Raw genomic sequence first — 23,773 nt, forward strand, 5'->3', positions numbered from 1 at the left:
GGTACGAAGTCCTGTTTTCCGTGCGCCTAGGGTCGCTAGATGGTTCGAAAGGCTACCACTATCATCGATACATATATCAATGACAGCGGCTTCCCAGATTCTATCTCGGAGACTGCGATTCACCTATCTAGTGCAGCGACGAGGTTACAGAAAGGCAAGTGTCGCATATTTGTGCCACCACCAGGCACATATATACCTTTGGATCGGAGTCGGTGACAATGGAAACCTCTTGTATCGCCAGTAAACCGACGACGATGTCCGCCAACGCAATCGGGGAAAAGATAGCTGAAGTCTCTACTTCATTGCAGTGATAGCGAATTGGTTTGGCAATTGCTCATTATAATGCTGTCTGTACGTAGCTAGACAGAGAGAAAGAATAAAAAAGAAAAAAAATAGAGCCACCATAGCAGCTACTTGCTGCTGTCACGTAAACCAATTCCTTTCAACGGAGGCTTTTAATAATTCAGGACGGAGATAGCCGATGTTTAACGGAAATTGCCGATTTTCATTTAACGTCATTCTTTTACTTCAATGAAAAGCGCTTCCTGTGTTGACCTTTTTGGTATGTGTCGAATTAACTTTTACTTTTAATATGTTCATACTTCTTAAAATTGTACCCAATTTATCTTTTTTGATGCATCTTCATTCATTCTATTATTTTATACACCGTTCTTAACTTTGTGCTGTTTATAATTCCATTTTTTTAACGTTTGTTCGGCGATGTCTTGATGCCGATTACGATTATGTTTAACCCACCCATATTTATTTGCCTTTTTAAACACGTATTTTGTCAAAACTCTTAATTTCAAATGCATAAAACAATTCATTAAAAGCCAAAAAGATCAATAGCGTATAATATGGTAATAATTCTTACTATGACATAACTTAACCTTTTTATTACGATAGTATTCACTCCTTTTATGTAATGTCTTAAATCAGCTGGATTTTGACATTCAAACATCCTCTACTTTTGACGTGGGCATTTTCCTCCTTATATTCTTTTTCTTTTTAAATTGTCTTTAAATCGTAAGACAAAATAATTATTGAAATGACTAATTGTTTTACATTATGTATACAATTTCAATCAATGATGGGATTCCGCCAATGTCTGAATTCATGTATCGTCCCCCCCCCCGCCCGCTTTTAAATTAATAGACACATGTCTAACAGTTCTCGTCAATTCAAATAACAAAGAAAAATACAGTAAAAAAATTACATTAAGTGTGAAGTTTATACATTTATAACAAGTATATAGATCAGTGGTTTCCAATGTTTAAATGGTATCATTACTCTATCTCCCAACGCTGAGGATAAGTGACTCCCTTATTTTATTCTAACAGAGAAAATGTGAATTCCAGAGCAAAATATGGGTTCGCACTAAGTGTATCTCTCCCTCAAAATTCACTCCTCCGATTTTAGAATATGGACTTTGATATTTTTGTCAATTGTTATTTAAATCTAAAATCCTGCGACATCCTTAGTTACTGAAGGCTATACAGAACTCCAGGGCGTCGTCGCACACTAGTTGGTAACCACTAATGTAAAGTATATATATATGGTTTGATGGAGTTTATTCAGTAAGTGCTTTTTTTTCTTTTGTTTTTGTTGGCGAGGAAGATAACAAGGACCATTTGATCGGATCTTTGTTAGCTTGCTGTTGTGAATTCAAACCTGTACTGAAATGTGATAAAATGATTACAAGTAATGTTCTGGGGATCAGTTTAATTGTTTATACTCTTCCTGTACACTCCGGTATATTTTAAGTTTGCTTTCTACATGGTGTGTGTGTGTATATATATATATATATAAGATAGATTCACACACATTAGATAGATACAAACACACACATTAATTAGTTATATACACACACACTCACACACAAATACACACACAAACACAAAAGTAGAAAGCAAGCTATAAGTTTGCTTTCTAGATGTGCGTGTGTATATATATATATATATATATATATATATATACTTTATTTAAAGCAGCAGAAAATTCATCAAAACCTGTTATTCTGAGTTGAATTTTCTGCTGCTTTAAATAAAGCATATTACTCTACCACTGGTATTTGAGTACTCTTTTTTCCACCTTGTTTCACATTTATGTGTTTACTCCGGTATATATATATATATTATATATATATATATATATATATATATATATATATATATATAGATAAACACACACATTAATTAGTTATATACACACATACTCACACACATACACACACACACAAAAGCAGAAGGCAAGCTATTATGCCATGACCAAATCAGAATTGTTAGAGCTATTTGTTAAAGCTCTCAACAGAATCTGCAGTTTCGTGAATGATGCATCACAAGAATCCATCCTCTTAATCACTCCTTTCAACCTACACCTATACAACTTTTACACACCTTTACAAAAGGTGTGTAAGTACAGACAGTCTCATGTGCAAAAAAAAATGACATCACACTCACACCCTCCTGCTATTCTCCACATATTGCCACACAACTACTCCAACCTACTTTAATCACCAAGAAATCTGACTCCCATCTACCAAAATCACTATCCCATCCCTTATGAGCAACACCAAAGAACATCTGATATAGCCAACTCACATACACAGTATAAACATACCACACACACTCACACAGATGGATGACAAAAGTATGAGGTGTTACACCCAACTCCTCTACATCATTCACTCTCTCTCTATCTGCTCAGTCGAAGTCGACTCTCGGTCACTCGTTGGATCAGTGTCCTCCAGTCATTAGAATTCTTAAACTTTTGATCCATAGAGTATGTTGGCCAGGATACTGGGATAGGTGGCCAGGTCTTTCCCCAGGCCAGAGCCGTTTAGCCAGCATACTTGACATTAAAAAAGCAAAATGAAGCATATATATTTTAGAGTAACTTGTGCATCCGATTTAGCCAACAGAAACAAACATTAACAATGGTGTGTAAACAGTACATTAGCTCTATCACAGACTTTGTCAGTCCTACTGGGCCCCAACTCTCTGTAGAGCAAAGTGCAATAATCTACAAAAAATATACACTATGTATCAGAATTGGTTGTACATAAGCCATGTATGCAATAGAACAAAAATTTTTAAATAATGGAAAACCATCTGGATGTGTGAGTGACAGTTTGTTGCTGCTCTAGACTTCAATCCACTCAGTGCCAGCCTTTACATAGAAAATCACTTCTAAGCACCCAAATACTTATACAACACCATAGAGCACAAATCAAATTCTATGACTGGCATCCATGCTAGCGAAGTGTTTAGAGCACCATCCGAATGTGATCGTTGCCAGAGCAACAAACTGGCTTCCATGCCGGGGCACGCAAAAAGCACCATTCAAGCGTGATCGTTACCGGTGTTGCCTTACTGGCACTTGTGCTGGTGACATGTGAAAAAACATTCGAGCGAGGTCGTTGCCAGTGCTGCTGGACTGGATCCTGTGCAGGTGGCACATAAAAAGCACCATTTGAGCATGGCTGTTGCCAGTACCGCCTGACTGGCCCTTGTGCCGGTGGCACGTAAAAGCACCCACTACACTCTCGGAGTGGTTGGCATTAGGAAGTGCATCCAGCTGTAGAAACTCTGCCAGATCAAGATTGGAACCTGGTGCAACCATCTGGTTTGCCAGTCCTCAGTCAAATCATCTAACCCATGCTAGCATGGAAAGCAGACGTTAAACGATGATGATGAATATGAGAGTACAAGTACAACTTCCTCAAAATATTATTTCTCCCACTCAGTCCAAACAAAAATAAATGCATACATACAGAAATAGCAACAGCATCAAATCCTCACTGGCCTAAAACAAATATTGGGTGCAAAGGACACCAATTGTTACATTCTGGGCATCACTAGAATCTATGGGTGTTCAGGAATAGACTGGGTGGGGAAGTGAGTGCAAAATGTCTAGACTGTCATTGCTGCATTTTGAGACCAAGACATGGTATAAATGGAAAGATCTGGGGATTGTATGTCATTCAGCTGATTGCCTGCATGCAATAGAACTGCTTGATCAAAGCTGGTATCTATTAATTTCGCTAAGAGAATTATGAACCGACTCTGAATAGCTATGCTTGAAAATAGCAATCAATGGAAATTGTAGTTGTGATACCTGTGTCAGTGCCAGTGGCACGTAAACTGCACCATCCGTACATGGCCAATGCCAACGCCACCTTGACTGGCTTCCTTGCCGGTGGCACATAAAAAGCACCAACTGTTTGTGGCCGTTGCCAGCCTCCCCTGGCACCTAAAATGTACCATCCATACATGGCCGATGCCAGCGCCGCCTTGACTGGCTTCCATGCCGGTGGCACGTAAAAAGCACCAACCAATCGTGGCCGTTGCCAGCCTCCACTGGCACCTGTGCCAATGGCACGTAAAAAGCACCCTCTACACTCATGGAGAGGTTGGCGTTAAGAAGGGCATCCAGCTGTAGAAATACTGCCAGATCAGACTGCAGCCTGGTGCAGCCTCCTGGGTTCCCAGACCCCGGTCGAACCGTCCAACCCATGCTAGCCTGGAAAACGGACATTAAACGATGATGATGATGAATTACAATGGATGTTTTGCATACTACACAAAATGGGTATCTTTCTTCTTTTTGTAAAATAAGCTGTTGATGAAAATTTCCTTCTATCTGAGGATGCTGTAAAGTATATCAGTCCCATTTAAAAATTATACTGAATGGGCGGCTAATGATGATTTGTTTTAACTTAAGAAACAGATGCTCATGATGAAACTATTGCTGCAACATTATCATATGATGGTAGACTTGTGGCATTTTTATGAAGGTCCTTAAATAAAACTGCAAAGAAAAACTCTTGTGACATTGAAAATGAAACCTTTGCGGTTATAGAAGCTGTGACAAAATAGATAAATTTCTCCTCAAAACATTTGAATTTAGCGACAGATCAAAAGTCTGTTTCATTTATGCATGACAAGAAAAATTGCAAAATTTTTTAAATGCTAAAATCCTAAGCTGAAGAATCAAACTCCCCTCTTAGAGTATAAACTATATATCTGGTTCTGAGAATCAGTAGATCATTTGTTTTGTACTTGTGTTACTACTTCTACAATAAATTTAGAATTACAAAGTCCCTAGTACACACCGAACTTTATTGCCTCCACCTTAGCGAAGGCAGAGGTATTGTTTTCAATCATGTTTGTTCGTCTGTGAACAAGATATCTCAAGAACCACTGGATGGATTTGGATGAAACTTTCAGGGATGTTTGGCCTTGTAACCGGCACAAACTGATTAGATTTTGGGATCAATCCAGTGCCAAACAAGGATTCTGGATTATTTTTCCGTTTTTTTTTTACTTAATTTTTGAGAGTAGTCGGGTTCATTTTTAGTATTCTTGTTTGCGAGAACAGTCGAGTTTATTTCAGATATTCTCATTTCAAAAATCATCTTCAGCTAATCGTTGAGAGGACATTGGTGTTGCCTTGGTGGAGGCTTACACTCTCCAAGTGCTCTTGTTCCTGTTAATACACCTCAACTTACATCTGATAGCCCTAACCCTATTGTGAAGAATCCCAAATGTGTGCCACTTTGTAGATCAATGCAAATTTTAAACTGATTGAATGGTTAAATTTATGACTTCTGTTTTTAATAAACTGAAATTATAATATTTTATAATTGATAACCAATGTGAATTTGGAAACTGAAAAGTCTAATATTGTGATTATTTAGAGTAAAAATAAATAAATAAGTTACCTTTTACTTGTTTCAGTCATTAGACTGGCCATGTTGGGACACAACCGTGTAGAAGTTTAGTTGAACAAACTAACACCAGTTTTTCTCTTTTTTCTTTTACTGAACCACAAAGTTATGGGGACATAAACACACCCAACACCAGTTGTCAAATAGTGTCAAATTGTTAAATACAGACACAAAAAAAACACACAGTGGGCTGCTTTCAGTTTCTCTCTACCAAATCCACTCACAAGTGGTCAGCATGAGGTTATAACAGAAGACACTTGTGCAAGGTCCCATGTGGTTAGGAAAAAAACTTCCTACCACACAGCCATGCCTTCTTCCATTCACTTTTCCATGATTGTATGGAACAGAGAGAATTGGTTGAGGCAGATTTTTCTATAGCCAGGTGCCCTTCTTGTCACCAACTCTCAGCTGTTTGCAAGGAAGGTAATATTTCCTCGAGGTCTGACATGTTTTTCACAGAAGACTGGAAATAAATGTTGCTCATTTACAACCATTGTGTGATGTCTGGGTAAGGATATGCATAGGTGCACATTCACACGTATATCATCATTATCATTTAACCTCCATGTTCCATGCTGGTTTAGGTTGAATGGTTTGACCTTATCTAATGTGTCTAAGGACTGCATCAAGCTCTGATGTCTACATTTGCACAGTTTATATACATATATATATCTATTTCTTTATTGCCCACAAGGGGCTAAACATAGAGGGGACAAACAAGGACAGACAAAGGGATTAAGTCGATTACATCGATCCCAGTGCTCAACTGGTACTTTATTTATCGACCCCGAAAGGATGAAACGCAAAGTCGACCTCGGCGAAATTTGAACCTAGGACGTAACGACAGATGAAATACCGATAAGCATTTCGCTATTTAATGTCTGTTTTCCATGCTAGCATGGGTTGGATGGTTTGACAGGAGCCGGCCAGCTGAAGATCTGCCCAGGCTCCATGTCTGTTTTGGTGTAGTTTCTGCGGCTGGATGTCCTTCCTAATAATGCCAACTGCTTTACAGAGTCTACTTTGGTTGCTTTTACACAACACTGGCACAAGTGCACTTATGTGGCACTGGTATGGGTGCTTTTAATGTTCAGTTACCATCTTCCAAATCCACTCACAAGGCTTTGGTGAGCCAGGGCCTGTAGCAGATGACACTTGCGCAAGGTGCTGCACAGTGGAACTGAAACCGAGACCATGTAGTTGGGAAGTAAGCTTCTTAACCGCACAGCCATGTCAGTGCCCATAGAAAGGCTTGCAACAGTGTCTAGTAAAGATCAAACTTGTAACCTCTGGTTTGCAAGACCACTGCGCTAACTACTGTAATGCACTTGATAAATTATGATAAAATGAGAAAATTATCTACTTAGCTCTGAAAACTGTTAATTTTCTTTGTTACTTTATCAGCTATAGCTAGTGACATCTCTTAAATTAATTAATAGATGATATCTGGAACTTTCTTTATCCCAACAAGGAAAATCTTAATTTGTTTTGAAAATCCTTTCACCTATACAATTGTCTTTCTTAAAAAGTTTTACTTCCTTTTCTCTATATTGTAATGGAAAGGTGAGAAATGTTGCATCATTGTAAATTTAGATATTTATATACCATTAGATATATAGTTTTTTTTTACTATTTTTAACTGCTAACTTGGACATGTCATGTTGTCGGGTTAGGTTGTGTACAGTAACATTGTACACTCTTTGTTTACTTGTCAAGTGTAACGTACACAATAGCTTATATATTCATCATCATTATCATCATCATATTATGACCTTGAATTAAATAGTTCATCTTGGCAAAGGAATTCCCAATAGTAATGGTTATTTATTTGGTATAGTTGTCAAAGAAAGTAAATTTGTTGGCCATTTCAAGAAATTCGGCTTATATTAGAAGTATTTTACACAGTAAAATATCTAGTAAATTTGGTAAATTATGTTGTCAGTGAGCAATTTGTAGGCAATGGTAAGTAGGCTGATGCCTTTGGTTTTTTTAAGAAGTTTCTTGACCCTTTTTTTTTGTAGGTAGTTATATGATTGATCATTGCTATTTTGAGTGCATGTTTTGTTCGAGAAGTGAGAGTTAATGTTCATATCTGCTTCTTATGGCTACTCAAGTGATATATTCTACTCTGTTTCTAGCAATCCAGTCTGTTGATGCAAATCAAAACAATCTTTTAAGGAGCTGTAGCCTTCTTTCTTGTTTTCTCCTTCTTTGTTTTATTATCACTCTTTAAAAAAAGGCTTCTTATTCAAATAGCTTACCAGAGATCATTAGAGGTCATTACAATGTCAGATCAAGATCTTTGTATTTTAGTGGGAAAAGGGATTAAATTAGCAGGAGCATTTTCAGTATCTTGCTGTCTCTCTTTAATGGCTTGGCTGTTTTCTCTAATTTCATATTCTTTAATTGCATTTTACCATAGTAGACTGGCAGTTTTGAAGTTTGTTCAGGCTGGGTAATGTGCCATTGGTAGGGATGAGCTTCAGTAGTCTGGCAGTTTTGTTTGCACATATGAAGATCCCATGAGGGTAGGGCAGGGAATAGAGCTTAAAGCAAGCTGGTCTATTTATTGGAAGAGGAGTAGTAGTGAGTTTAAGGTTGACTAACAGATTGTAGTAATTGGAGTAATGGTTGTTGGTCACAATAGTTGGAGTGATGGCAGTTGTGGGTTGTAATTGGAGTAATGGCAGTTAATCATACATGGGAAGTTTAGAAAAGTGGGACAAGAGTGTGAGAATTCTCTGTCTAGTAATCTGACTTGTTTGCTAACTTGGGCAAGGAGGAATGAATGCATATAATAATAGCCACAGCAGGAATACCAGTAATAACAAGCTTATCTATTCAGTTTAAGTTTTGTATTGTAAACTTTGACATTCAGCATAAACTATTTTCTCTCATTGGGAAAGTGACTGTATGATCTTTTACAGGGTCTACAAGACTGGTGGTAGGGAGAGAAAAGGGTCTTTTCCAACAGAGTGGACTCTGCTAAAGGCACCCAAGGTGCCAGGTGGTGGTTTTAAACTGGGTAATGGATTAGGTTTATCACCTATGTAGGCCTCAGCAGGATTTGAACTCAGAATGCAAAGAGCAAGAAAAAATACTGTCAAGAATCCAGTCTGACATTCTTACAGTCCCATTACTCCACTGTCCTGCTTTGGTATATTATTTTATCAGTCCTGAAAGGGTGAATGGTAAAAATGACTTTGGTGAGATTTGAACTTCAAGTGCTGAGAGTTAGAACAAATGCCACAAAGCGTTCTATCTGACACTGATTACTATGCCAGTCTGTCACCAGTATGTATGATATTGAACAAAGAATTGCATTTGTCCTACCTTGGGTTAATTAAAAATATAAATAATTATTCCAGCTATGTTAAGTGGCAAATCAAAATTATATACTTAACATGACGGGTACATTTGTCAGTTTTTAAAATTTGTTTTTGCTATTTTGGTTGGGTTACTCATCATCATCATCATCATCATTTAACGTCCGTTGTCCATGCTGGCATGGGTTGGACGGTTTTTTCAGCATGCCAGCCTGGTCAAACCATTCTATCCATGTCAGCATGGACAATGGACATTAAATGATGATGATGATAATGAGTAACCCATAAAAAAAGAAACTATATCAGGCATTAGTTTTTCAATTATTTATCCTATTTTTTTTTATTCTACTCGTACCAATGCCAGATTATATTACTAGTATTTTGAAGAAAGACTAAATCAAACATGCCACATCACCAGTTATATAATATAGATGGCATTTGGATTTTCACCATCCCATCTATTCAAAGGAAGCCTGGCAGTTGAGATATGAAATGATACTCTCTGACCAAGTTGCTTTTGTGAGTACTGGTGTTTAGAATAGGTACACGCTGTCCCTATTGTTGTAAGAAGTAACTAAAAATAAAGGCATCAGGAAAGATATCCTGTTACAAAACACCACCTCAAAAAATCCCATCTAACTCATACTAGCATGAAAAAGCAGAAGTAAAAAAAACAACCCAACAATGATAATATCCTCCACGCTATATTAAATGATTTAATTTGTTTTCACTTATGTAAAATTGGGTGTGTTTACTTCTTTAACTTTTCTGTGTTTACTTTTCAGTTTTTTCTCATGCTCTGACCTAAAATTAAGTCATGGGTTTTGAGAAAGGAAAAAAAGTTCTGTAGGATAAAGTAGGTTAAATTGTTTGCGTGTCATATAATCTCTACATGAATAGGTTTAAGCATAAGAAACAGTTTTAATGCTATTTTCTCATCATCATTATCGTTTAACGTCCATTTTCCATGCTGGCATGGGTTGGATGGTTTGACTGAGGTCTGGAAAACCAGCAGCTGCACCAGGCTCCAGTCTGATCTGGCAATGTTTCTACAGCTGGATGCCCTTCCTAATGCCAACCACTCTGAGAGTATAGTGGGTGCTTTTTACGTGCCACTAGCACTCTCTTTGCATTTTACCAAACATATATTTAATAAATTACTTGAGCATAAGGCTAGGTAGGCATGCTTTATAAAGAAGTTCAGTTATTAAACACAAGGTTACAGGTTCAATCTCACTATGCTGCATCTTGGGCAAGTGTCTTCTAGTATGGTCCCAAGCTGACCAGTGTGATAGACAGAAAGTGAAAAAACTCTGTGTGTGATCGTCATCATTATTGTCATCACTGGACGGTTTGACAGGATTCGATAGGTCTGGGTACTGCATTATGTTCCATTGTCTACTTTGGCGTGATTTCTACATGTAGATGTCCTTCTTAATACCAATCAATTTACAGAGAGTACTGGGTGCTATCTTTTCATGACATTAACACTAGTGAAGTTGTTGTGCAGGCTGCAAGACCAAGATCCCCTTTGTCTGAATAGGGCTACAGTAAAGAGAGGTGGGTTTATTCTGGGATATAAGAGGTTAAGCTTTGAAAGATGGGACCAGAACAGATCTATGAAAGATGGGACTTGTCAAAGAGGAACTACATGTTTGCTCATGTTTATAGAAGAGTCAATAGGAGTAACTGAAGGGGATTTGGAAAAGGAGTTAGAATAGTAAGAGTGAAGTGTCTTGAGGATTCTTCAAGGTACAAAGTGAATAGAAGTAAGCACAGAAGAACAGGAGTGTGTGTAGATAGAGACAGCAAGAATGCATGGAGAGAGTGAAGGTTATTTAGATTTGGGGAATAGCTGACAGGGTAAATATAATGAATATAGTTATCATTGTCATTTAACATTTACTTATCCATGCTTCCATGGATCAGATGGAATTTGTTAAGGTAGATTTTCTATGGCTGGATGTCTTTCTGTTGCCAACCCATCACCTGTATTCAAGAAAATAATATTTTTTTTTTAGCTAGACATGTTTTTCAAGGAAAACTGGAAAGAAATAATCTCACTTGTATCATGATGATGATGCTCATTTTTAACTATCACTTGATGTCTAGACAAGGGTACACATAAACACATGCACATACACAGAGTTTCTGCATACCAAATGCACTCACAAAGCTCACGTCTGCCTGGGGCTATAGTTGAAGACATTTGCACAATGTGCTACACAGTGGGACTGAACCCAAACTACATTGTTGGGAAGCTTATTAACCACACAGCCATGACTGTACCTCTCTCTCTCTATATATACACACACACACACACACACACACACACACACACACACATATATATATATATATATATAAAATAATAAATATTAGGGAATAATCCAAATTTACAGGGAAAAAATCAGATTTAGGATTAAATCGATTTTATAGTAAAAATTATAAAATATTATTCGAGACCAAACACACTATTTTGCAAAACAAAAAGGAAAGACTTAATTAATACATAAAATTTTAATAAATAGTCAAAAAAACGCCACTACAATCGTTTCTTGTCTTGATCGACAATCTTCAGGTGGACTTCCAATCTAAAAAATCAATATTTTAAATATAAAAATAATAATTTTAAAATAATTAAAGTATGAATGAAAAAATATAAGTATATAATCCATATATAACCTATCTATAATCCATATATAAACAATATATAAACAATATAAACTAAAAAACCTATCAACAATTAATATAAAATATAAAATATAAAATATAAAATATAAAACAAAACAAAAAAAATTAAAAAAATATAATAATATAATAATAAACTATATATACACCCATACGCATATACCTAATTATATATAACCATATCTAACTACATACACTAAATCACACACCTATATATATATCCCTATACATACACATAAAAATGTCTAGGCACTATAAATAAATAAAAGCTAAAATACTTCAACACAATACTTATTCATACTCCCACACACACACACATACAACCCCCATTCACGCTCTAGAAAACGGACATCACTCAAAACTATGAACGGAGAAATGGAATAAATGGAATTAAAAATATATTCACTTGGTAAAACGAACACTACTTAAAAATTATGAATGAAACAATGCAATAAACCACAGACACATCGCATGGTAGGTTTGATAAGGAATTTGTAGTAATTTGTGTCTATTTGCGATGTCTGTTGTTTTATTGCATTGTTTCATTCATAATTTTTAAGTAGTGTTCGTTTACCAAGTGAATATATTTTTAATTCCATTTATTCCATTTCTCCGTTCATAGTTTTGAGTGATGTCCTTTTTCTAGAGCGTGAATGTGGGTTGTATGTGTGTGTGTGTGGAGTATGAATAAGTATTGTGTTGAAGTTTTAGCTATTTTTATTTATTTTAGTTGCCTAGACATTTTTATGTGTATGTATAGGGATATATATATAGGTGTGTGATTTAGTGTATGTAGTTAGATATGGTTATATAATTAGGTATATGCGTATGGGTGTATATATAGTTTATTATTATATTATTATTATTTTTTAAATTTTTTTTTTGTTTTGTTTTAATATTTTATATTTTATATTTTATATTTTATATTTTATATTTAATTGTTGATAGGTTTTTTTAGTTTATATATTGTTTATATATTGTTTATATATGGATTATAGATAGGTTATATAATGGATTATATACTTATATTTTTTCATTCATACTTTAATTATTTTAAAATTATTATTTATATTTTAAAATATTGATTTTTTAGATTGGAAGTCCACCTGAAGATTGTCGATCAAGACAAGAAACGATTGTAGTGGCGGTTTTTTTTGACTATTTATTAAAATTTTATGTATTAATTAAGTCTTTCCTTGTTTGTTTTGCAAAATAGTGGTTTTGTCTCGAATAATATTTTATATATATATATATAGACAGATAGGTAAATATGTATGTGTTCATTCATCATCATCATTTAATATCTGTTTTCCATGCTAGGTTGGACAGTTTGACTAAGGTCTGGAAAGCAACCGGCTGCACCAGGTTCCAGTCTGATCTGGCAAGGTCTTTACAGCTGAATGCCCTTCCTAATACCAACCACTCCGTGAGTTTAGTGGGTACTTTTTATGTGCCACTGGCACAGGAGCCAGTCAGGCGGAAATGGCATCGACCATGTTCAGATGGTGCTTTTTACATGCCACCAGTATGGGGAGCCAGTCAGGCGGAATTGACATTGACTCATGCTTCAATGGTGCTTATTATGTTCCACCAGCACGAGTGCCAGTTAGGTGGCACTGGCATCGGCCACAACTACAATTTCCATTTTGATTTTACTTGACTCAATAGGTTTTCTCAAGTGCAGCATATCGCCTGATGATTTAAGGGTACTTTTAAATGGACTGGTTATGTGACACTAGTATAGGCTACAGCTGTGATCTCACTTTATTTGCTGGGTCTTCTCAATCACAGCATATCTCCAAAGGTCTGAAGTCTGTAATCGAAAGAGGAAGAGAATACTGCATATTTGTGATATAGATTTTTAACATTCACTCAGTTGCCAGAAAGAAGGTCAGGTGAAAATCACAGTTGTGATAGAAGGAATAAATGATATAGTATAGCATGTGTAGATGCATGTCCTAGTGGTTAGGGAGTTGCACCCACAATTGTAAGATCATGGTTTCAATTCTCAAATGGGAGGTGCATTGAGCTCTTGAGCAAAACACTTCATTTCACATTGCTCCAGTCCACTCAGCTGTAAATGGGTAACCCTGCAAAATGGACTGGTGTTCTGTTCAGGAGGAATGTTGACCTATCTACAGTCAGAAGTTAAAACAATGCGAAGAAATGCATTGTGACCAGTTGTGTATAACAAGATCCGATAGTCTGGTTGATACAGTGATAATGTAGTACAGTGTAACTATACATTTCAAAAACTGATTTCTTTAAAAACAATAGTATTTGCTAATAAAATGACATAATAATATAATTATAATTGATGTCATTAATTAACAACTGAGACTTTGATACAGGAGATTTTAGACATAAAGGCATCAATTTGAGTCAAAAAAGAACAATAGACACACTGATGTGACTTCAATATATTGGTTGCTTGCTAAGCATTCACATAAACAACTACCCTATGGGTTGCTTATAAAAATTTTTAAAATTTGATACTATAAATTGTAGCGGCTGTTTTAACTGTATTATTATGTAAGCTCTGCAAGATAATTTACCAGCACTTAGCACTTGTTATTTAGGTCATTCTACTAATGTCCAACATGGTAAGTTATATTACTTTGGTTCAATGTTTGCAATGAGAAATAACGTCATGAATAAAATTATTTATTAACTAATGCAAATGTTATTAATGCTGAATGATTGAAGTATTTAGTTAAACATTTAACTTCCTATCCCCATCCAGATAAAAAAAAAGTTGATCTCTATTAACTAAGAACAAATTTCTTAACGTAATTAGAAATAATAATTATAATGCTAGGATTAGAAATATAATCTTGTATGTGTGAATATTTACAATCTGTGCAGAGCAAGGCTGCAACTGGTGATGTTTCTTGACCTTTCCTGTTAACCAATTGCCTGCCAGCACTGTGCTTTTGAGTTCCTCTGGCGGGAAAAAAGACCAAAAACAAAACAAAAACACCCTTACTTGTAAACCAATTAGGTTTGACAACAAGGAGAGCATCTGGTAGTAAAAATGTTCCCTCAGCTCCCTCCCCTTCTAACTCATACTAACATGATAAAACAGACATTAAACAAACAAAGCTGCTTTATCATATTTACAAAACTATTTCGTTATTTTGTTTTTAGAGTAAAATGTTGACCATTTCAAAATATTTACTGTTTTTGAAATCAAATGGAATTTATTAGCTGTAATATATTTAGCTGAACTGATTTTAGTAATTCCTATATAACATTAGTTGACATTAAATAAGATCAGGAGCAGTTTTTTTACAACGAAAATAAAAAAAATTTGCAGGCTTTTCTATTGAAATATGAACTTCCTATTATGATACAAAATTTCAGTTTTTAATGTAACTGATAAACCAAGCAATGCTTAACATTGAAATAAAAAGACAACTTGGTCATATTAAAATATACAAGCTTGTTTGAAATAGTGTTATATGACATTCAAGAACAGAGACAATAAGCATAAAAGCTTTCTATAAGTCTATTGAACTTAAATTATAAAAACTATTGAAACAATCCATAGGACAAAATGTCTTATGAACTAGCAGCAACGATCTATTCAAGTTATATGTTAGGTAATCAAATACCCACAAAATAGCTACAGTCGATGAGAGATTGACCCAGCTTAACATTTGAAACTGACTCACCTTGAAAAGCAATACTAATCTTATATATTAAAAGGCAAGTTGTCTGTATGTGTTGTGTGAACCACTTCTACTTCTACAATTTTCAACCGAATTTCACCAAATTTGACATGTGCTCTCTTTGACTTAGGATGCTTTTTCTTATAATTTTTTCCTCAAAATTCCATGCCCCCAACATAAATAGACTACTCGCAGTTTGCCAAGGATTTGAACCCACCATATCTATGAAACGGTATGCATTTGATCTTATATATTAAAAGGCGAGTTATCTGTGTGTGTGTGTGTGTTGTGGGAACCACTTCTACTCCTATAATTTTCAACTGAATTTCACCAAATTTGACATGTGTGCTCTCTTGACTTAGGATGCTTTTTCTTATAATTTTTTTTCTTGAAATTCTGTGCCCCCAACATAAATAAACTACTCTCAATTTGCCTTGGATTTGGCTTGAGCCAGTGAAAAAACATGACACGCACCCAGCTGGAAAAAATCAATACTTTACTTTGTCAGCTGTGGCGAGCTCTTATCAACTGCTTGCACAGTACTCCAGCAGTATTCATTTGCGAGTTACAATTTGCCTCTGTTTTCACGTGAGCACTCTTTTTCATATAATTATTCCAACTTAAACTAGCCACTTCAAAACTCTTACCCAAAATTAAAAATCCTTAATTTGGTCAATTTGATTAACATTTTTGCCAACTACATTTTACTATTTTTTTGGGTGCTACACATTCACTGCTTTTTCCTTAGGACTTTTTCTATTGTGTAAACTGATAGTTTTCCACCATGCCTCAATGCAAAAGATCCAATATAGGTCAGCAAACAAATGCTGCAAAGAAAAGTAAACATGTGTATGCAAATGAATCTGCCGAGGACGCCACCTGGAGGAGCTCTCTCAATGCACTTAGGATGGCTTCAGCGCAAAGAAGGGAAAATGAAGAGCAGAATTGTATTGCTGTGCAACGAGTTGCCCAGAGCAACGTTCAGCACACTGAACAAGAAGTGCTTCCTCTACTGCTGCTGCATGAGCTTCAGAGACTGCTGCATATGCTGCAGAGACTGCAGTTCGACTTATAAGAGATGCTGCTGCATGTGCTACGGAAACTACAGGGGGAAGGCAACAACAACTGGAGGCTATAACTCAGTGAAGGGCTGCACAACATTCCTACTCAATGCCATGCTCCTTGCATTGGTCAATGACAGCATTCAACTACGATCCTACAGTTGACTACAGTAATCGCCCTGACGTTCAAATAGGCTGCATGTTCACAATCTGCCAATTTTGTGGAGCTAAAAAGTGGCCTGGAGAAACTCCCGGCACGTGCTGCTCCAACGGTAAGATTACAGTACCTCTTCCACAAGATCCTCCACCCCTTTTGACATGGGCGTCTCCTTATTCTCATGTCTTTCTCAAACAGATACATGCCTACAACTGCACGTTCCAAATGACTTCCTTTAGTGCCAGCATCATACAAGATGAGCATTTCATGCCTTCCTTTGAAGTGCAGGGGCAGATTTACTATAGAATTGGTTCCTTGCAGCCGCATGACGCTGCCTCGCCTCAGTTTCTTCAGCTCTACTTCATGGGAGACTATGCTGAGCAGGCATACTTAACAAACAGTCTCGGGCAACACCGGGTACACCTGCTAGTTAACAATAATCTTTTTTTTTGTAAAAGTTTTAATAGTTGTAAAGAAACAGCTTACCTCTAGAAACCATGTAAAAAGAAAATCACCTGTGTCAGTACCACATAAAAAAAGCACTTGTACTTGGTACTACATAAAAAGGCACTTGTACAGGCACCATGTAAAAAAGCACCTGTGCCAGTACCATGTAAAAAGCACCCAGTTCACTCTGTAAACTGATTGGCATTAGGAACAGCATCTAGCCATAGAAATATTGTTAAAACAAATGACTGGAACCTGGTACAGCCCCTTGGCTTGCCAGCTCCTGTCAAACCCATTCAACCCATACTAGCATGGAAAACTGACATTAAATGATGATGATGATGATGACGATGATGTTTACTATATTTAGACCTTCGTATGTAGCTTTCACTACAATTTTTTTTTTTTTACTTAAGATTTTACTTTTTCCATTTATTCATCATCATCTTTTAATATCTGCCTGCCATACTGGCATAGGTGGGGCAGTTTTAGCAGGGTTATTATGGCTGGATGCCCTTCCTGACACCAACCACCCAGCCAACAGAATGGACAGAGCTTTTTATGTGGTACAAGCACAGGCAAGGTCAGTTTTGGCAAGGTTTTTACAGCTGGATGCCCTTCCAAATGCCAACCATTTTACAATGTGGACTGGGCAAGGTTATATTTTAGAGATTAGTTAACGTTATTTTTAAAATTGTAGCAGTATCTTACTTAGATAATGTTTGCATATATGACCTTTCACACACATAGAAAAAATGTTCAGCATTTGTAAATGATCTTAACAACATTTACAGATCTTACTATTTCTATTTTATTACACTTGAGTATATATATACTGGTAGGTAACCTGTCAATTTATTGAGGTTATTAGATGTTTGTGCAAGCATATGCAAACATGCATGTATGTCTATTTGAATGGATATATTCTGTAATTTTTGTTGTGTTGTTATACCTTCAAGTATATGTTGTGAGAGCTTCTATTGGACATCCTGATATAATTTTATCTCATCTGCATCTCATAATATAATAATAAACATAGTGTTTTTATATATTTATATGTATGCATATATATATATATATATATATATATCATCATCATCATCGTTTAACGTCCGCTTTCCATGCTAGCATGGGTTGGACGATTTGACTGAGGTGTGGTGAACCAAATGGCTGCACCAGGCTCCAATCTGATCTGGCAGAGTTTCTGCAGCTGGATGCCCTTCCTAATGCCAACCACTCTGAGAGTGTAGTGGGTGCTTTTATATGCCATTGGCACGAGGGCCAGTCAGGCGGTACTGGCAACGGACACGCTCAAATGGTGTTTTTTACGTGCCACCTGCATGTAAGTATGTGTGTATATATATATATATTTGTTCTGAATCGTGCTGGATGTGGAGGAGGAGAGAAAATAGTAATTCAGTGAAGGAGAAGTAGTGAGAGTAATAGTCCTGACTGAGAGGGAGTGAGAGAAAGGAAGGGATGAAAAAAAAAATCAGCATTTCAACTCTATGTGAGTATATGTGTGTGCTTGTACAAAAGAAGTATGTGAATGTTTGTATATGTGATTATTATGTACCTTATTTATATATAAAATACTACAATTAGCTGTCATTATTGATGGCAGAAGGTCAGCTAGTTTATAAAATAAATACTAATGATATACTGAGTTGAATTTTACTCAACTAACTCTTCTCATAAAAGTGGCTTGTCAAAAAAAATCTCATTAAATTTATTTGGTTGACATCACAAGTCTGCATTAATCGTCAGTGAATTGAGTTTAATGATCTGGAGTTGCTTTCTTGTTTATTTCTAAATATATTCCTTTACTTCTGTCAAATAATGACACTGTGAAATTATGAATATCACTGTGTAAAATCGTTTAAGAAAATGTTAGTGACAGTAATGCTTTTAATTGGTCGTTTGCTACTAAACTGATTACGCAACCCAAAACCTGTATTGGTTTCAAGTATATCAAAAGATATACTTCTTTGTAATTACATACAGCTTTAGTTATTCATGTCGGACAGTGTTATAAGTCAGTGAGTCTTGTCAAAATGTTAGAAAAGGTAAGATCATAAAAAATATTTCATAATTTGTTTGGTTATACACTGTAATATTTCATATTATTAGAAGTTGTATTATAACTCTGTCAGTTACAACATCTAAAATAAAGCACTAATAACTTTATAAGTTTTTGCTCAAACAACAACTATATTTTTGTTTAACCCTTTTGATACCAACCCGCCTGAAATCGCCTCTGGCTCTGCTGTACAAATGTCTTGTTTTCAAAAGTTCTGTATTAAAATCTTCCACCAAACCTTAGTCACAATTTATGTTCTTAACACTAGCTTAATGATAAACTAAATTATTTTACTAATTCATTGTTATATTTAAAATTAATTGAAAGAAACACGGAGCATCTCAACAGAAATATGGTAACAAAAGGGTTAAAAAAAACAAACCATTCAAGTATAGAGTATATAAGTTGTTCCCTTTCATTTGTATTCTTTAGATTTGTATATTTTGCTTTATTTGAATATAAACATCCCTCTTTGCTTTCATCCTTCAAAGTACTGAGGTTAATTTAACTAACTATACTGCTCTTCCCAAATTATTATTTTAATATTATTATATCTTTATATAACTAACAAAACCTGTTACTCTGAGTTTCCCGTTGCCGTTCATCGGACAGTTTTTGCTAGCAAAAAAAAAACATTTATGTGTTTACTCCGGTATAACTAACATTTATGTGTTTACTCCGGTATAACTAACAAATAAAGATATATATTTATTCCATCATGGGTTAAATGAATATAATATTGAGGCATTATTTTATAGTCATATATGCCTGTCTTCTTTGCTAACACTTACCTATTTTTCAAATAAGAAATTTTTTATTTTGTACTTCCTTGAAGAGAATTTGTTGAAAGAGGAAGTAACACAATACTGTTTGTAGCACAAATACACTCACACACAATGGACAGTTTCTATCCACCTCGTTTGCTTAGAAGGCTTTAGCCTGGGTTTATACTAGAAGACATTTTCTAAGATGTGCAGTGGGACTGAACCCAAAACTTTGTGTTTAGAAGGCAGACTTCTTAACCACACAGCTATGATTGTATTTATTATTATAGTTAACATATATTGACTTGTCTAGCAGGTTAGGATATTTTTACAGTTGTAATAAAACTTAACCAGGTTGAATATAATTTATGTGCACACAAAGAAAATTGCATTTAATCATATTCTAAAATATTACTCATCCTCCATTTTAAAAATTGGTTAAAAGGATTTTTATTTTGAATGGATTGGATTTTATTGGATAATATTACACCATTACATAACTTCAGTTCATTTAAATTATTACTAGTCCTTGAATGTAAACCTATGTGATGTAATATTATAAGACAATAACACAGAATAATAATTGCAATTACTCTTTAATGGTGTTTCTTTTTAAATATCTTTTTCTTGTTTTAGTCATTGGACTACAGCTATTGTGGAGCAGTATTTATTTTTAAATCTGGTACTTATTCTGTCAGTCTCTTTTACGGAACTGTACTTGGATTTTAAAATCTTCAAACATTTGTGCACAAATGGTTATTAATAAATTTATTCTAAATTTGAGCATATACTCTTTTACTTGTTTTAGTCACTTGGTTGCTGCCATGCTGGAGCACCGCCTTTAGTCGAGCAAATTGACCCTGGGACTTATTCTTTGTAAGCCTAGTACTTATTCTATCGGTCTCTTTTGCCGAACTGCTAAGTTACAGGGACATAAACACACCAGCATCGGTTGTCAAGCAATGTTGGGGGGGGGGGACAAACACAGACACACACACAGACATACACATACATATATACGACGGGCTTCTTTCAGTTTCCATCTACCAAATCCACTCACAAGGATTTCTCCTTTTAAGCGGGATTTGATTTTTGGAAAGAGGAAAAAGTCACAAGGGGCGAGATCTGGGGAATATGGTGGCCATTGGGCCTGGGGAATGCTGTGCCTAGCTAAAAACTGCTGTACAAGTTGCACTGAATGGGCAGTGTGTTGTCATGTTTGGTCAGCCTGAGGCTATAGTAGAAGACACTTGCCCAAGATGCCATGCAGTGGGACTGAACCCAGAACCATGTGGTTGGTAAGAAAGCTATTTACCACACAACCACTCCTGCGCATATGGAGAATGTTTTTATTAAGTTAGGAATTGAGCATGTAAAAATCAAGGTGCCGATTATGCCCATGGGCTGCAATGATTAACAAAAGGAAGACAGTAACAGCTTGTACAGTTAAAGCGTCACTTACTGGTATTTAAATAATGGTCTAATTTGAAATTACTATTCACATGACATACTATTATGTAACTGAAAAATTGGTATTTGTTAGTATTATATATTTGGGTTGATGACAATTTATTCAGCTGTTTTTCCAGAATTGTTTAAACTATTGGCATTTAATAAATATGATAAGGTGGTGGGCTGACAAAAATTGTTAGCACACTGGATGAAATGGTTAGTGGCATTTCTGTCTGCTTTATGTTCTGAGCTAAAATTTTGCCAAGGTTGACTTAACCTTTCATCCTTTTGAGGTCAATAAAATAAATATCATTTGAACACTGGGGTCAAATGTAATTGACTAGCCCCCCCCCCCTCCTCCAAAATTTCAGGCTTTGTATCTATAGTAGAAAGAATTAAATAAATGTAATTGAAAAATTTGATTGCCATTATTCATTGTTTTTTTTTTAATTAATAATTACATGTTTGTTTTTCTCTAGGTTATTCTGCATTTAAGAGTCCATTCATATTCTGGAAAATTATCTAAATGGAATTCTCAAATGTTCAGAAACAACAGCTTGTAAAGGCCACCCAGGAAAAGTATGCTTTATTTGAAAAAGCTAAGTGTGATCTTTATCAAAATGTTGCTGAGGTGAGTAATGACTTATATTTAAGTAAGCTGATGAATAAAGTCCTTTGAGCTTGCCTTTTCTTGTATGTTTTGTTACGACCTGCTGGCTATAACCTGAATTCACAGAATCAACGTGGATAGGGTGAATGTAAAACAACACCACACCATGAATTTTTTATAAATTCATACAAATATATACACAAACAAACAGCAAATGCTACACCAGATGTGCAGTCAAAAGTTACGAGGGTAACATATATACACAGTTCAGAAGTTCGGACTCCATATCCCGGGTTTTGGTTTTCCCAAAATTGGCCTCTCACAAATTTGGTTTTTCAAAAATAGCATTCCAAAAATTTTGGATTTCATAAAATCCGGATTTCTATTTTTGTACAAATTCGGTTTTTGAACCTCGGATTTCGACAGTGGATTTCAAACCTTCATAAAATTTGTCTGTCAATTCAGTGTTCAACCATGGGTTTCGAACCTTGGAATGTCATAAAATCTGTGTTTCAATTTGTTGTTCAACTTTGGGTTTTGAACCTTGGATGTTGAACCTCGGACCCAAACATAATTAAATCTAATGTCAAAGCGACCATTTAAACTAAAAATTCATGACACGAAACGGCTGCCAGACTATATCAGTAATTATAGTTAAAAAATTAAAAAGTCAAACAAAAGTTAGTTTGCTTTAAGTTCATGCAAAATTGCTTCATACAAACATGCTGAGTAACCATTAGACAAAATTTACAGTTAGTTGTCTAATAAAAAAATTTAGCTACATGAAAAAAATTAAATTCATACACTCTTTATACAAATTTTAACATTTATCTTAACAGAAAATAGCTAGCAAAATTACTATACAACCTGCCATAAATGCAGGGTTCAAAATTCACATAAATATTATAACATAACATAACTTGAGAGATTTTTCTTTTGTCCTCACCCAGATGTGACACAGAAATTATCTTAAATTTGACAAAAGTTTTGGTGAATTCCTGGAGCATAAAATAAATCTATAAATGCCTAACACAAAGCACAAAGTGCATAAACTAAACAGGCAATCATAGCTTCCAGAATCCAATTGAACAAAACTCTCACGAAAACTGGGGAGTAAAATTATCTCTGTTTATAAAGTTTGCCAGGGTGTAGCCAATTTGTCATAGTTTCAGTTTTGGCTAATAACTGTAGCGTCCCCCATTTTAACAATGGACTTCACCCTTACAGAGCAGCATGAAAACTGTTTTCCTGTTTACTTCGCATAATAATTTATAATTTCCTATCAGTTTATATATCGGTTGTCTTTTTCCAGTTAAAATCCCAAATCCGCTCACAAACGAGTCGCCTTCTGGAAGCCTTGCAAAATCGAGAGGTGCAACTCATTAATCAGGTGGATATGATCAAAAGTTCAAAAGAAGAAGTATTACAAAAGAAGTTAGCTGCTCTTAATTGTAAGCTTGACAAGTTGCAACATACAGTTAAATGTTCTGATGAAGAAAACTATGTTTTGGAGGATAACTTTGAAAGGTGAGTTAATGGTTTTTGAATACAATATAATGTTTATGAAAAAAAAAAATCACCAGAAAACTTGACTTCATGCTTTCTATTTGCTAATTTTTTTTCTCTTTCTTTTGTGAAGCCACTTGGCACAGATTGACCTTGAACTCTGCTGTGCATGTTCACTAAGTTTTAACATTCTAGCTCACTTCTCTTGTTTACAGCAGTGTTTGGAATGAACGTGTGTAGTGTATGATCGTCACACTGACTATGACAGAGAAAGTTGAGC

The 23,773-nt window shown here is 35.4% G+C and overlaps 1 protein-coding gene across 2 annotated transcripts in view; it reads left to right on the forward strand.

Moving 5' to 3' along the window:
• Positions 1-459: 459 nt before the first annotated feature.
• The window catches only part of LOC115211638 (nuclear receptor coactivator 4), a 29,602-nt gene continuing 6,288 nt past the window's right edge, over positions 460-23,773 (forward strand). The window contains exons 1-3 of one of the 2 annotated variants that reach the window (XM_029780264.2): positions 460-562; positions 21,857-22,008; positions 23,300-23,514. In XM_029780264.2, the coding sequence (XP_029636124.1) occupies positions 21,904-22,008; positions 23,300-23,514 (320 nt within the window). In that variant the 5' untranslated portion in view covers positions 460-562; positions 21,857-21,903. Of the gene's footprint in view, positions 563-19,001; positions 19,148-21,856; positions 22,009-23,299; positions 23,515-23,773 lie in introns of those variants that run through there. The other variant, XM_036503254.1, reaches the window with a different exon arrangement.

The sequence above is a fragment of the Octopus sinensis genome, linkage group LG5 (genome assembly GCF_006345805.1).
Source record: "Octopus sinensis linkage group LG5, ASM634580v1, whole genome shotgun sequence".
NCBI lineage: Eukaryota > Metazoa > Mollusca > Cephalopoda > Octopoda > Octopodidae > Octopus > Octopus sinensis.